This window comes from Labrus mixtus, chromosome 4, assembly GCF_963584025.1.
Source record: "Labrus mixtus chromosome 4, fLabMix1.1, whole genome shotgun sequence".
NCBI lineage: Eukaryota > Metazoa > Chordata > Actinopteri > Labriformes > Labridae > Labrus > Labrus mixtus.
The window spans coordinates 9,260,355-9,273,999 of NC_083615.1; the positions used below are offsets into that span (position 1 = coordinate 9,260,355).

The 13,645-nt window shown below is 42.7% G+C and overlaps 1 protein-coding gene across 2 annotated transcripts in view; it reads right to left on the reverse strand.

Annotated features, from left to right (window-relative positions):
- Positions 1-13,283, reverse strand: part of LOC132972710 (potassium voltage-gated channel subfamily D member 2-like) — a 34,547-nt gene extending 21,264 nt beyond the window's left edge. The window contains exons 1-2 of one of the 2 annotated variants that reach the window (XM_061035744.1): positions 12,809-13,283; positions 11,356-12,537 (exon numbers count right to left, since the gene is read on the reverse strand). In XM_061035744.1, coding sequence (XP_060891727.1) covers positions 11,356-12,467 — 1,112 coding nt within the window. In that variant the 5' untranslated portion in view covers positions 12,468-12,537; positions 12,809-13,283. The remainder of the gene's footprint in view (positions 1-11,355; positions 12,538-12,808) is intronic. The other variant, XM_061035745.1, reaches the window with a different exon arrangement.
- Between the last annotated feature and the right edge of the window lie 362 nt (positions 13,284-13,645).

Genomic DNA, 13,645 nt, shown 5'->3' on the forward strand with positions numbered 1-13,645 from the left:
AGTCAAAATGAGACACACTCCATTTGTGTGTGCCCGTTATGCAAAGATAAGGCCATGCATGCCAGAAATCTAACTCTTAAGCTCCTCCGCAGGGATTACGGACAATTGGCTAAGGGGAGAAATACAAATAATAATCAACTGTTTACGGTTTTTCTACTAATACCTTGAAAAAGAAGCTAAAATCCCCAAATGGAAATTCAATCCGTAAGCAGTTGAGATGCTCCTATGTGCGACTTGTGCAGAGATACACACAGGCGAGGAATTCTCCAGGTGGGAGCTTTACCCACTCTTCAAATAATACTCAGACAAACATATCAATTCACAGACGCTCTCACCTTTCCCGTTCTAAAGACGGGATGTAATTGTTGCCTTTTTTTTTTACGTCAATGAAATCTAACCAGGAGCCATGGACAGAAAGGGATTAGGATTTGTTTTTGTTTTTATTTCAACCTCAGTATGATTACCGGGTGTGGCCTGGTCCGCCATTAGCCTAACTTACCCCTTTGAATGTGGATTCACAGTAGGGTTTAAAAATATCTTTAAAAAATGATTCATGAAGGCAGTCTTTTGTCACTTTTATATTTTCATTTTCTGAAGCCTGAAAGGATCTGAATACTCAAATCCTCTTCTTGAGTAGAAGTAGAAACATTCTAATAGAACCAAGGTTGTCAACATTTTTGATACTTTTTGATACCTTGTGTTTTAAATTGATACAATCTCTGTCATTTCAATAATCCACTTTATTGAAAAGTAACTCAGTTTTTAAAAAAAAAAAAAAAAAAAAAATGTTCAGTCATATTTTTAACCACCTCGCATCATAGGTTCGCATACGGCGCCGAGGGGCGAGGGTGAGAAACATTGCCATGGTAACAGCAAGCTCAACCAATCAGAAACACTCGATGATCGTGGGAAGTGTAGTTCTTTACCCCGATTTCGCGATTAAATCTTGTTTTTCTTAAAACAAGGTTGATATCATATAAACTCGTGTCTCCTATAGGAGCATACAGCATCGTTTTACACTCGAGTAGCCCGTGGTAAATCTACCTCGGATGGTTATGACATGATGGCTAATGAAATCCGCTATGGAGAAAATGAATGGGATTTTTAACTTCCGGAACCACACTGTTGAGCCCTATTTGAGACGGAATACTTTAACATGGGTCTATATCCTATATCTGAAGACAATGTGCTAGCTTAATCTCAAAACTAAATGACCAAATGATTTGTGGAGAATAAGTATGTCCCGTTTAAAACAAGAGAGGTTCAAGGACAGAGCAGCATCAAATTATAAAACTCATTAATCCAAATAAAGTACAACCTAGCTTCTGCTTGCACTCTTGCTGCGTGGCTTAAAGGTACAACAAGCTCAACACTTCACTGAAGCAACCACACTTTTTCAGAAGACTGTCCTGACCTCTAAGTCACTTAGAGAAGTCAGTGATGTTAAAAGAAGAGATAGCAGGTAGTAGTCAAAGAGTTCTCTCAATAATCCGTTGTGATATCTGAATACAGAGCTGCAGTCTGCATGAGTGTGGACATAATGTTCCTCTTGTTTACCATCATAGTGTTAGCATGATCATATTTCTATTTAGCACTAAACAACGAACACAGATTGTCAGCAGTTTTTAAGGTGGTAGAACAAAGAATTGGACAAATTAATTATTTCACCTGATGCTGGTGTTAGATCAAATGTTAAAGTAATTAGAAGTCCTCGTGAGATGGCACGCGAATGTGTTCACCAAATGTCATGCTATTAATCCAACAGTGGTTAAGAAATTTAAATTAAAAAGGGCTGATCTTAATCTAACGGTGGCAGTGAAGGAAATGTCAGCGGATCACCAAAGTGAGTGGAGCTTTCTCTCGGGGGGGGGGGGGGGGGGGGGGGGGGGGGGGGGGGGGGACGACATAATTATCAGCTCCAATTTTAGTACATTTTAATGTTGTTGAGATGTTATAGTCTTGAAAAAAGTGTATGGCATACGAAACCTTAAAGGGACAGAAATGGTCATTCATGAAGCCAGGCCAGAAACCAGGGGAAATACTATGTTTTACCTCTGTGGGGGTAGTAAATCACACTGAAATACAGACAAAAGACAGATCCTGATATGTGCTGCCCTTAACCTGTCATGTGACTGTCCTGGATTTACTGTAGTTGGGCACGATAAAAGCATCATCACCATTTCCCTTTGAGGAGATTTAATGCTCAGTGCTTGTTGAGGCTGTGGCAGTGAAATGTGGATTTAACACCGTGGTAACTCTTTAAGACTTTAGTTTGTGGTAATTCAATTGTAGTAAATTGTTATATGATTGACATTTTGACTGCCTATCAAGAGCCAACAACTTTCCAACACACAGAAAAATAATCAGCAACTACAACTCAATGCAATATATATCCAGCTGGTAATTAATGCAGGAGTATTGCATTGAAATCCTCTTAATTATAACACTGTTATATTATCCACCATGAATATAGCCAGCAAGTCTTTAACATGAGCTGTAATAACAACTGATGTGTATCTCTCGACACAGCTAGCATACAAATATCTTTATAATGGCTTTAAAAACACACATTGCCAACACATTACATCAGCTGAAGTGATCAGATAAAGGAGTTTTAAGGTCTGAGAGTTTCATTAAATAATGGCTATGTGTGATCACCACTACTATGTCATCGATCCACCTGAGACAGCATGGAGACACACAGGAGAGGATGATATTAAGAGTAAAGGTGGTATTGATAACACCTGTACATGAGAAATCAGTTAAATTGAAAGAGAAAAATATCGGCCCACATGCGGCACATGCCCTGTTTAGTTTCTGTTTGACCAAATGGCCTACATTAGGTGATATATTTGGCTATTTATAGAAGCTGGGCCAGGCAGGAAACAGCTGCCATGCGTCAGGGTGACAGGCTGACATCCCTCATCTCAGCAGGACCTCCCTGCCAGGCAGACGGGAGGAAGCTCTTTATACCTAAACTCAAATGGGACACCGCCTCTTATCATTCACTCTGCATACAGAAACTAATAATCTATGGGGCCCATGGCAAAGACTCGACAATGAAACTGGGTTAACAGAGAAGAGTATGGGCAGCTCAACACGAGTCACAATACAGAGATCTGTATTCCTCCTTTACAGTGCACACTGTGAATCTCATTCAAGTGGGATCAGTATTGATCATGAAGAGCTTTTATTGTGGTATCCTGGCGCTGTAAACTGGCACATGATTCCCCCAGCTCAGACCAAAAAATGAGACGGTTCATGAGCGGTGAAGCCGAGCTTTAAGCCGACAAATGGGCTGAATCAATATTCATGACTTTGCCATGAAGCTGCTCACGTCAGGATATAATGAACGGGCTGCAAACCAAGTTTCAATTAATGTGTGTGTGCGTCAAAATGTCTCTGTTGCTCTCTGATTCTGATGACAAGCGAGGTCTTTTGTTTGTCTCCACTAGATGAGAGTCTGTATGGATTTCAATGCTCACGAAGGATACGTGACAGTGACTGTTGTTAACACTACACGTTACTAAACAATGAAACATGAAATTCATGAAATAAATGTATGCTGCACAGCATTTAAATTGCAGGCACTTCAGATCTAGGGTAACTGTCAGGTTAATGGATTTCTCTCATTTCAGCCCAGTTCATGTTTTGCTGAGAGGCTTTAAAAACAGCATAACTTTCTTTTTAAAGCCGCATCTGCAGCGATATCCCATCAGTCTTCAGACGAGGTGTCAGACCAGCAGAAGTTACACCGCTCTTTGAATTCTTTTCTGTTTTGTTCGCAGAGCAGACTGATGATTGCTGTTAGCTATAATCTCTGAATCTCTGCTGATCACAGATGTTGGCTTGTTGGCTGAGGGGCATTTTTGATAGAGAGACAAATGTCAGGGGGAGGGATGCTCACACTCTGGCATTATAAAAGCTGGCACCGTTTCAAGATATTGTGTTTGCTATGCCGTCCCATGTGCTTGAGAGGAATAAACGGCGCAAAGAGCAATATTACCCTCCCTAGACTCCTCACAGCGAGGAATGGGACTATCATCACCACTTCTTATTCCTAAATATGTGCTGTATTACCTGATTTTGAGGGCAAACAGAGGGCAAAGACTAGTTTGGGTCTGCAGTATAATGAATGCTAATAATCCCATTCTTACGATAGTGACAGCCAGGGCATCTAAAAAAAAAACAACAACTGCTTCTCTCTCACCCTGCCATCATTACATACCAATGCGGGGTGCCGTGTAATGTTTGGGCCGGGGTAGTTGAGATTAAAAATGTTGCAGCTCTTCAGGACAACAGTTGACTGCTGATTAACCTAAGTGTCACACTAAAGTTACAAGTGCAAGGCCAGTGACTTGCATATGTTTTGTCCGCAACTCATTACAGGGAATTTTCCCACAATGCTAATCTGACCATGTGGGAATTACTGGTATCACTTCTTTCCTCTGTTGTCGCAACACTACGTGGAGTTATTAATTAGTTCTCTGACCTTGCAGCAAAAAACCTCAATATGAAAATTCAAACAAGTGGGGGGGGGGGGGGGAAGGAACATTTAAGCAGCTGTTCTTGAATATTTTTATGTCTGCTGTGTGTAAAAATGTTGTAATGAATTTGATGTCTGTCTGAAATTCAACATTATCAAACCACTGAAACCATGTTAAGATCTTCTGAGGATAAGGGTAAGGTACAGTGGCTGAGAGAGCCAATGCACTCAAGCTTAAAAAAAAATTGTTCAATACTTTTAGACAATACATTTCTTTACTTTCTTGCCAAGGGATAGCACAACAAGTCCATCAGATTTATAGACAATCACAACAATGTTGGCGGTGATCAAGGCTGTCATTAGGCTATTAATCCACATTTTGGGGGGAAATGATGTGACAGCCATTCAGCTTAGCGCAGCATTAATACTGTAAGAGGAGCAGCTAGTTTGGCTATGTCCAAAGAAAACTAAATGTGCCTTCCAGCCACTCAGTGCTCTAATCACTGGAACACGTTTATATCTTGTTTTTTAATCTGTACAAAAAAGTGGAGTAAAAATAACCAAATGCTGTTTTAAAGGGCTTCAAGGCTAAACGCAGGGATAAAGGGAATGCAGGTGGTAAAAGACAAGAAAATAAAGTCCTTCACCACATTGATATTAGATCACACACAAAAACATTTCAGGTATAATTTTCTAATCATAACTGTTAAAAAAGTCTAGTGCTTTTCTTTCTTTCTCTTTTTTGGTGATGAGAATATATTAAAATGACAACTAGAAAAGATAATTAACTTCATCTCCTTCATCGTGGCAGCTGGTTCTTCTGCACATGATATTTCGTTATGTTTTGACCATGAAGACTTAAAGGTGTGTGATGATTCTGACCCTGGTACTTTTTGTATTTCATTTTGGTATTTCATTTTTTTGGTGTTAAGCATCTTCAGTACATCTCTTGGTCGATAGAAGAGGTTCTTTAATAAACTTAAACAAGCTGTCAACAAAGCTATAATAATAAATGTATAACGAGGATGTATAATAGTATTAGTTAAAGTGGGGCTTAGAGTTTAACGTAATGATTTGTGCATGAGGCCTGATGATCCTAAAATCAACTTTTTTTGGGTAGAAAATGTTAAAGTAATGATCACATGATAACTACATGGATTTAATCCTGATCACAGTGTAAATTAGAAGTCTAAAGTGAAGAGAACGGTTGTACATCTCAACAAAGTGATGAGGGTGCATTATGTGTGTCTGCATACCAATCTCCATGACCAGACAAGCACTTTCCATCTGTATGTTAATGCTGAGTATGTAAATAAGCCATGCAGTGCTATATAGGAGGAGATAGCTGCTGGGCTTGGCTTCTTCATTTTCACACTATTTGATCTCATCGCACACTCCACATCTGATATCTTTTACAACATATCAACTTTCAGGATAAGACATTGTCACAAAGTATGTGACATTTTCTCCTTCTATTCATTCGCTGGGCTGGCTGGCTGGCTGGCTCGGGGTTTCTAGGCTGTTAGATTGGATGGAAGCGGAGTCAGGCAGACCAAGTGCTTTCTAACAACAATGAAATTGAGGTGATGTGTTTTCTCACATATCTCCTCATTTCCTAATGCAGTGATGCCGCATTCATTCAGACTAACTTTAATCTTGTTCTGGGAAAATTCCATTAATCTTGGTTGTTGCTTGCAATACAAAATAGAAGATAAAAAATGCTGAGCAGTGGAGAAAAACACTGAGGCCTATACTTTATGTCCTCACACTACGTTACCCAGGCCCAAGTGCAGAACATGCTAGTCTATTTCCCTGCTTAATGCAGCACATTCAAAGTGAATTACCCCTTGCATGGAATGAGTGTTATTGGCGCTGCCTCGAAGACTGGGGTTGTCAAAGAAATCGAATAAAAAAGAGGGACAGCCATTTTGTCCTTGCCATATAGATTATTTATCAATCTGACCATCCGCAGTGACGCATGCCTGCTTTAAGAGTCAGTTCACACACACACACACACACACACACACACACACACACACACACACACACAGTATCCTCACATCAACCTGGCAGCTGGACGTAATCTGTTTTCCTCTCCGGGGTTCACTGACCACAAATACATATCCTTTTCCACATTGTATTACTCGATAAAAAAATATATCTACAGTCATTAAAATGTAATTTAGGTGCAAATGAAAGCTGTTGAATATTCTGAAGTACATAAATATGATGTCATAAATCTGTAGTATTTGAAAGCCTGTAAAATGTTAATCATTCAACTCACACCTCCACATCACCCTTTTAAATCCCTGGCTGCCAGTGTGAAACTGTTTCAGTGTGATGAAAACAAAGAGAATAAAGAAAATGTTCGGGCTTTCTTATAGCAGGAGTAAAAAAAAAAAAAAAAAAACGATTTTGTCTTTCACAATGATCCTAATCTCCCCTGATTCCACCCCTCGCTCTCACTCCTCCATTTCACAGTCATTTGCATGGGCAGACAGGAACTCGCACTGAACACATTTCAGTGCCAGGTCCCCCTCATTAAGTCACCTGTCACTTCAGGACCATTATACCAGCCTCGTATTAGCATCACCTCTCCTCACCAATAAAGCACCTGGAGGGGCGCTGCGAGCCTGCAGGCTAATGGCAGCCTACACATCTCGCAGCAGCCACTTCTGCTTCACACAGTAATACATCACATCTCTCATAATGGATTGCTGATTTTCATAATGTGCATAACATACACAATGCCAAGTGGTGTAATGTATTCTACTGAACACAGAAATTACACCCATTGCGGTACATAATCAAACACACCAAATGTTCTCGCTGACTATCATGCTCAGTCGAGAAAAAAAAAAAAAGAGTGAAAATCCTCTGCAATGCCTGCCAGGGGCACGCTAACTTATTCCATCACACGAGTATATCATCAATAATGCGTTTGTTATCTCCTAGGTACAGATACTGCACAGGCCCTCCAGATTGTTCCTGCATATTTCAATTACATGTGACACGCAGTGATGGGTTTGGACTTCAAAAAGCTTTAATCTGCTCCAGCGAGATCCATGAAGCCGATACTTTGCATTGTATGCTTTGATTGCCATTGGGCGGAGGTGTCAAAAGTCACAAGCATGATAATGGTTATACTTGTGCTGGTTTATGGACCCTACAGTGACCCTCATGTCTGTTAACCTTGCCCCCTCTGGCTTATAAATCCTCACCAGAGAGGTTTAGAGGGCTCACTTGTCAAGCCTTTCCAGCCGTATTTGGTGGGTGGAGCTGAAGCGCCGACAAACGACATTGGTGATAAATTCTGCATCTGTTGACTGAGTACAGTGTACAGCTGTGTATTCTGCACTGAGGCCAATGCACTAACTAGACGTCACGACAAATCACCAATTAGAATGATCATTCCTGTATGCATGACCTGAAGGCAACTGCAGAAAGGAGGAGGAACGGAAGACAAAGTGTGTGCTAGTGTCGGAGGCCTCTTACGTCTAGCGAAGGTAATGTGTGTTAGTGTCCAGCGGAACGCTTGTGTCTCTGCGCCAGACTAAAGCATGTCCTCCCCACTCTTCTTCCCCTGTGGGTTGCGCTTGACTTCCACCGTTTTCACAGCTGCTCTCGGCAGTGCACTCCATTACACCTTAAATCACTTAAAAGATCTGAAGCACCAAAAACTCCCTCAGCAGCTAATTCACCCTGACTGTGAGGATCATCTAGAGAAAACAAGAGCAAGAAAACACTGCAGCATCTGATTCCAGCCTAATAAAGTGCACCGCTATCTTTAAATTGGAATCTATCGCTGCCTTAAATGCACAGTATCAAATCAAGTCACTAAATGATACACCCAGATGTTCGTGCAGCTATTAAAGATACTGCAAAACACAAAAACAGCGACAAAAAATTCACATATTTTCCACCCAGTCACTCAATTGTTGAACCTCTTGGCAGCAGCATTCCGACAGAGGCGGATCCTTCTTTGTTGGTATCCGAAAGCTGCCACAGAGATTAGCCTCAATAAGTAAGGAGGGATAAGTGGGTCTTGTCCTGTGTTTGGTGGCACAGAGCAGTAGACACACAGAGGTGTGACACGCAGCTGCACAGAGCTATTGATTCTCCGCTGGTCTCCAGGCACCCTTCCTTTTCATTCAGGCTGCCTGCCAAGTGCCTCTGAACGGGAGCCCCTGCTCCCCCAATGTCTGCACGTCTGCTTAAGCACAATCAATGGGCCATCAGCAGGGGAGGGAACGCAAGCCTCTGTCTTTACTTCCACAGGGTGTGAGGCAGGGAAATTGAAAATATATGTAGTGGAAACGCATCATGATACCATGCAGGAAAAAGCATCATTGACTATCAGACTGAAATCAAACCGCTTCAAACGCTTCAAATGGCGGTTACAGCCAGTAGCGCAAAGCTGGTCTCTAAAGAGCTGATTTGCAAGCCAAGAAAAGACTTGCCCATTTTAAATGTCACTCAAATAACTATTTATCAGATGGGGATAGATTTATCTACACGCTAAGATCGGAAGCTCATTTCACCTGATCAGTTAAAAATGTGAAGGTTGCAGAGCGAGAGCTCAGTGTTTTCAGCACACAATGACAGCCACAATTCAGCTCTACTGCTTGTGGGAGATGTGTTTTTTAAGAGCACACCTGAAGACAATGATGGATCATGAGAAGGAGATGACTCTGTCTCACAGTGAAAGGTATTCAGCCTCTCCTCCGGTGGTCCACTCTGCAGCATTCTGCACCACTGCAAGGCTTCAGTTTAGGTTGCAAATCTGTCAGCCCGGCTGTCATGGTTCACAATAGAGTGACAGAAACGTCCCCATTACCAAGGACGTTTCAGTTTTGTTCTCGCGCAGCAGAACATCTTTTTCAAATCCATCTTAAGCGACACAAAAAGGGGATCCCGAGCTCAATGCAGTGATATCTTTGTTGTTCCAAAAAGATAAATAATGTACCCTCTTACACAACTCGTCTTTTATCTGTGCTTTAAATCCAAATGGAAAGTCTGGCCAATGCAGCATTAGGTAAAGGGTGGAAATCACCAGATCGTGCTTATCACTAATTATGCTCTCATTGGTCATTTTGTGGGTAAGTGGTGGTTCGACTGGTATTGAATGAGTTCTGGGAGAAGCTTTCTGCCATTAAGATGACAGGGAATCCACTAACTAACTAACTATCATTTGCAGCATGATGCCAGATAGAGTGGTGTGTGCCTCTAAAGAAATATATAGAATCAGAGAAAAAAAATGATCAAACAAATGTTGCCTGCTGAGCTAACAGGTGCAGAGAGGCTGCATCAATGCAGATATGAGGGCAGACAAAAAAAGGAGAGTATCAAACACATGAAAAGTCAAGCATATGACTCAATATATTCGAATGAAGCGTGAGTACTTCTGCTCAACCACATTAAACGGCAGAAAAGGGTCAATTTAAAGCCTACATTCACAGAATGTTCTCACATCTCAGATCACACATCCCGTATATATTCACACACAATAAAAAACACACAAATGCGAACACACAGAGGAGCTCACACAGGTACCACACACGGCCAGGGGCAATTTGTGTTACAATGTTTGATGCTTTTACATTGAAATTAAAAGACACAATTATTTCAACAGGACCTCGTTTGTGTGTCATGAGTGAAGGGGAGGGCATGAGGATTAACATTAGCCGTTTAATCTCGTTTGTGTAGCAATGAATACCGGCACAAGCCATCACATTCTGACAATAATGTGAAAAAGTATGGATTTTTCACATTGTTCAACATTAAAAAAAACATGCTTTGTGTAGCCAACCCCCACATTCACATTTACAGTCTGACATATGTAAAAACAAATAGCAGCCAGGAGGCTCACTGACTCTGCTGACACAACTTTTCAGCACCTTGGATAGCGCTGGAGCCCAGACTATCTGAGCTGGAATGAAAAGCGGTAATAATAACAATACTAATAATAACCCACGTCAAGCAGCTGAGTGGCTGAGTGCCCTCATCAATACAGATTAATTTGATGTAATCATCTTAACCACGTTTAATTATTTTATGCTACATCAGCACAAAGTACAGCTGAGGTTGTTCATGAGCATGAAATTAGCATTCAAATATTTACAGTAGCTCGTTAAGGAAGGAGGGGAAAGAGAGAATGGATGAGAGGCAGAGGGGGGAGGGGGGGAGGTGTGGGTGTGGGTGTCTATGTGTGTACTTTGTAAGGCAGCCTACTCATTTTATAATTACTCGTTTGCTTCAATTTAATTTTGAAACTCTGCGCTTTTTAGATGTTGATCCCTAAATGTCTCCTGTAAGGTACATTTCTTTATTTTATCTAAAAGACCTCTCATCCGGCAGCTGATTGGCCAGTGTGTGTCTGTCCATGGCAGTAACCTTTCCAAATAAGCGCATCAAAAAGAGACCCTCGGAAACAGGCAGGGAGGAGGCCCAACCTCAAAGGCTGCTTGTGTGGTGCAGGCTCATTGATAGGCAGTGAACATGGCAGTGAATGGCGCCCACACGCCTCTACAGAGCAGAATCTTCCTTCCCTTTATTGGCTTAGCAGCGCTCGGGGCCATTAATATGACAAGTAAATGTAAATGCACACCTGTGGCACGTGCAAAAATGTGTTGGCCGAAACATCGTTCTATGCCTCCCAGTGGTTCGCTAAGCTTATTTTACTACTCATCAAGAACTAAAACTATTAAAGATATCTAACTAATGCATAGTACTACAATCAGTTGAAGCATTGGCGTTGTGTATTGTTTATATAATGTGATTGTTCCAAAAAAAAAAAGCAATAAGTCAAATAAGTTATGGTGTAAAAGCTGAGCTTTACTGGTTTACTCGTCTTATATGCAGCCACCTACCCCAGTGTTGTCATGGTGACAATGGTGTACCAAAACGCGGCAGGGATACTGGTGAACTTGCTGGCTGTGGAGCCTTTTTCTGCATAAAACATGACCGTCGCAAAGATAATGATGGCCATGGTGAGGGAGAAGAGGAGGAAGCCCAGCTCGGAGGCGCAGCTCTTCAAGGTGTAACCCAGGATGCGCAGCCCCGCGGAGTGCCGGGAGAACTTGAAAATCCGAAAGACTCGGAAGACTCTAAGCGTGACGAAAGCACCGCTCACCTGGTCGTTGTCTGTCATGACCAAGCCAATGTAGTAAGGCATGATGGCGACCACGTCAATGACGCTCATCACACTTTTCATGAACTTGTAGCGACTTGGAGCTGCGACTAAACGCATGAGATACTCGACAGTGAATATCATGACGCACGCCGTGTCCAAACAAAAGAAAGCCAGCGCGTAACGGTCTCCACAAGACATCTCCTTCGACCTGTTGGGCATAGTCCCACAGGGCACCGTCTCCACCACGTTTGCCATCACTGATATGGCAATGAAGAAGCCTGTGACGTAGTAGAAGACCAGAGCTAAGGTGCTGGTGTGAGGGTTTTCAAAAGCCCGCCACAGGAACTCACGGTACGTCAGGTTTACCGGCGTGACGTCATTGCTCATGTCCATCTCCTCGTCATCTTGAAGCCTCTCTGCATTTTCGCGCCTCCGGTCCTTGTACTCCTCGTAACAGCAGTCCCCAATGATCTCAGGGATTATACCGAAGAACGCCAGCTCCTCGTCGTAAGCAGATATGCATTCTTGGCGCGGGTAGTGCAGTTTCCCCGTGCGGTAAAAATTGAGGACATGTCGAAAGATGTCAGGGTCACGATCAAAAAAGTACTCGTTTGTCTCCTCGTGGAAGAAGAAGTCTCTCTCCGTGCTCCCAAGCAAAGTGTCCGGGTATCTCTCCAAAGTGGTCCTCCACGTCTGAAACTTAGTCCCACTCACGTTGAGGATGATGAGTCCCTCCTGGACTTTTTTCTTGTCTTGGGGAGGGATGGGCATGGGAGTGCTCGCCACGGGCATCCACCCTATGGCCGCCGCTCGGGCGAACGGGAGCCATGCCGCTACACCTGCTGCCATGCTGACCTGTAGTGTTTAATATAACCCTGGTCCGGTTTTCACAGTGCTATGGCTCAGAGATGAATAGCATCTGCAGAGGGAACAGCACACAGAGACACCAATGGTTAAGGTTTCCAAGCACCTCTGGCTTAACAGCATAAGACAGAAAACACACAGACCCGTTTACTTCTGCGGACACTGCGCATAGCACTGTTGAGTATCAATCTCAAGCCTTTTCCTCAGTTAGGCTATGAAAGCCCACTTTGCGGCAGAACATTAAATTGGATTTCTAAACAACACCGCCTGTCAATACGCGGATAGATTTCTTTCAATAAAAATCGAAGTAATGGAAAAGCACCCACCTTAGTGAAGGTTGTTCTTTAAACTGCATCCACTGTGAGTTGAATCAAATCTTCTAGAGAGAATACTTGCGATTCCGCCTCCCATCTATCTGTCACTGCAGCCACACAATAAAGCGAAAACGACAGAAATAGCCGACGTCGCATCAACAAGTTAAACAATTCAGGAGGCAGTTAGTCGGCACAGAGTGGTCATTCGTCCGAGCGCGATCTTTCCTCCCCTCTCTCTCTCTGTCTCTCTCTCTCTCTCTCTCTCTCTCTCTCTCTCTCCTCTCCATCCGCAAGGCAGCGGCGCTCAGTTGCCTGCGTTTTTCTCTCTCGTTGCAGCTACTCCTCAATAAACTCCTGTTTCTCTCGTCGACTGCAAGACCACCCTCCCCCTCCTCACCACCAGCGAGCCCCGACTGTCGAGAGAGAGAGAGAGAAAAAAAATATATGCAGAGAGAGGAGTGGTCCTATCTGCACCCAGAAATTCCGCTGCTGCTTCGCTGTGGGGGGGCTAAACAATGCGTAACGGTGTCCTAAGTAGGCGGCGATCTCCAAGAGCTCAAGTTTACGCTTATGTTTGTGTGTGCTCCTGCTGAACACCGTGAACCCTCACATTAACCCCAGATGTGTATTTCGTCACATCGGGGGGAAAAAAAAAGGTTTCTTATCGATATTTCACCAACGACATTTATACAGAAAGTCCTTTGAAGTTTTCCATCCTCTTCGGAAAGAAAATGTTAATGCGGGGGATTTAAAATCACAAGTCTCATACCTCTCAGTCTGGAGAGTTTAGAGCGATTTTATCGTTTGTATTACGTTTTCTAAAACTCTTACAGGATATCCACGAGCGTG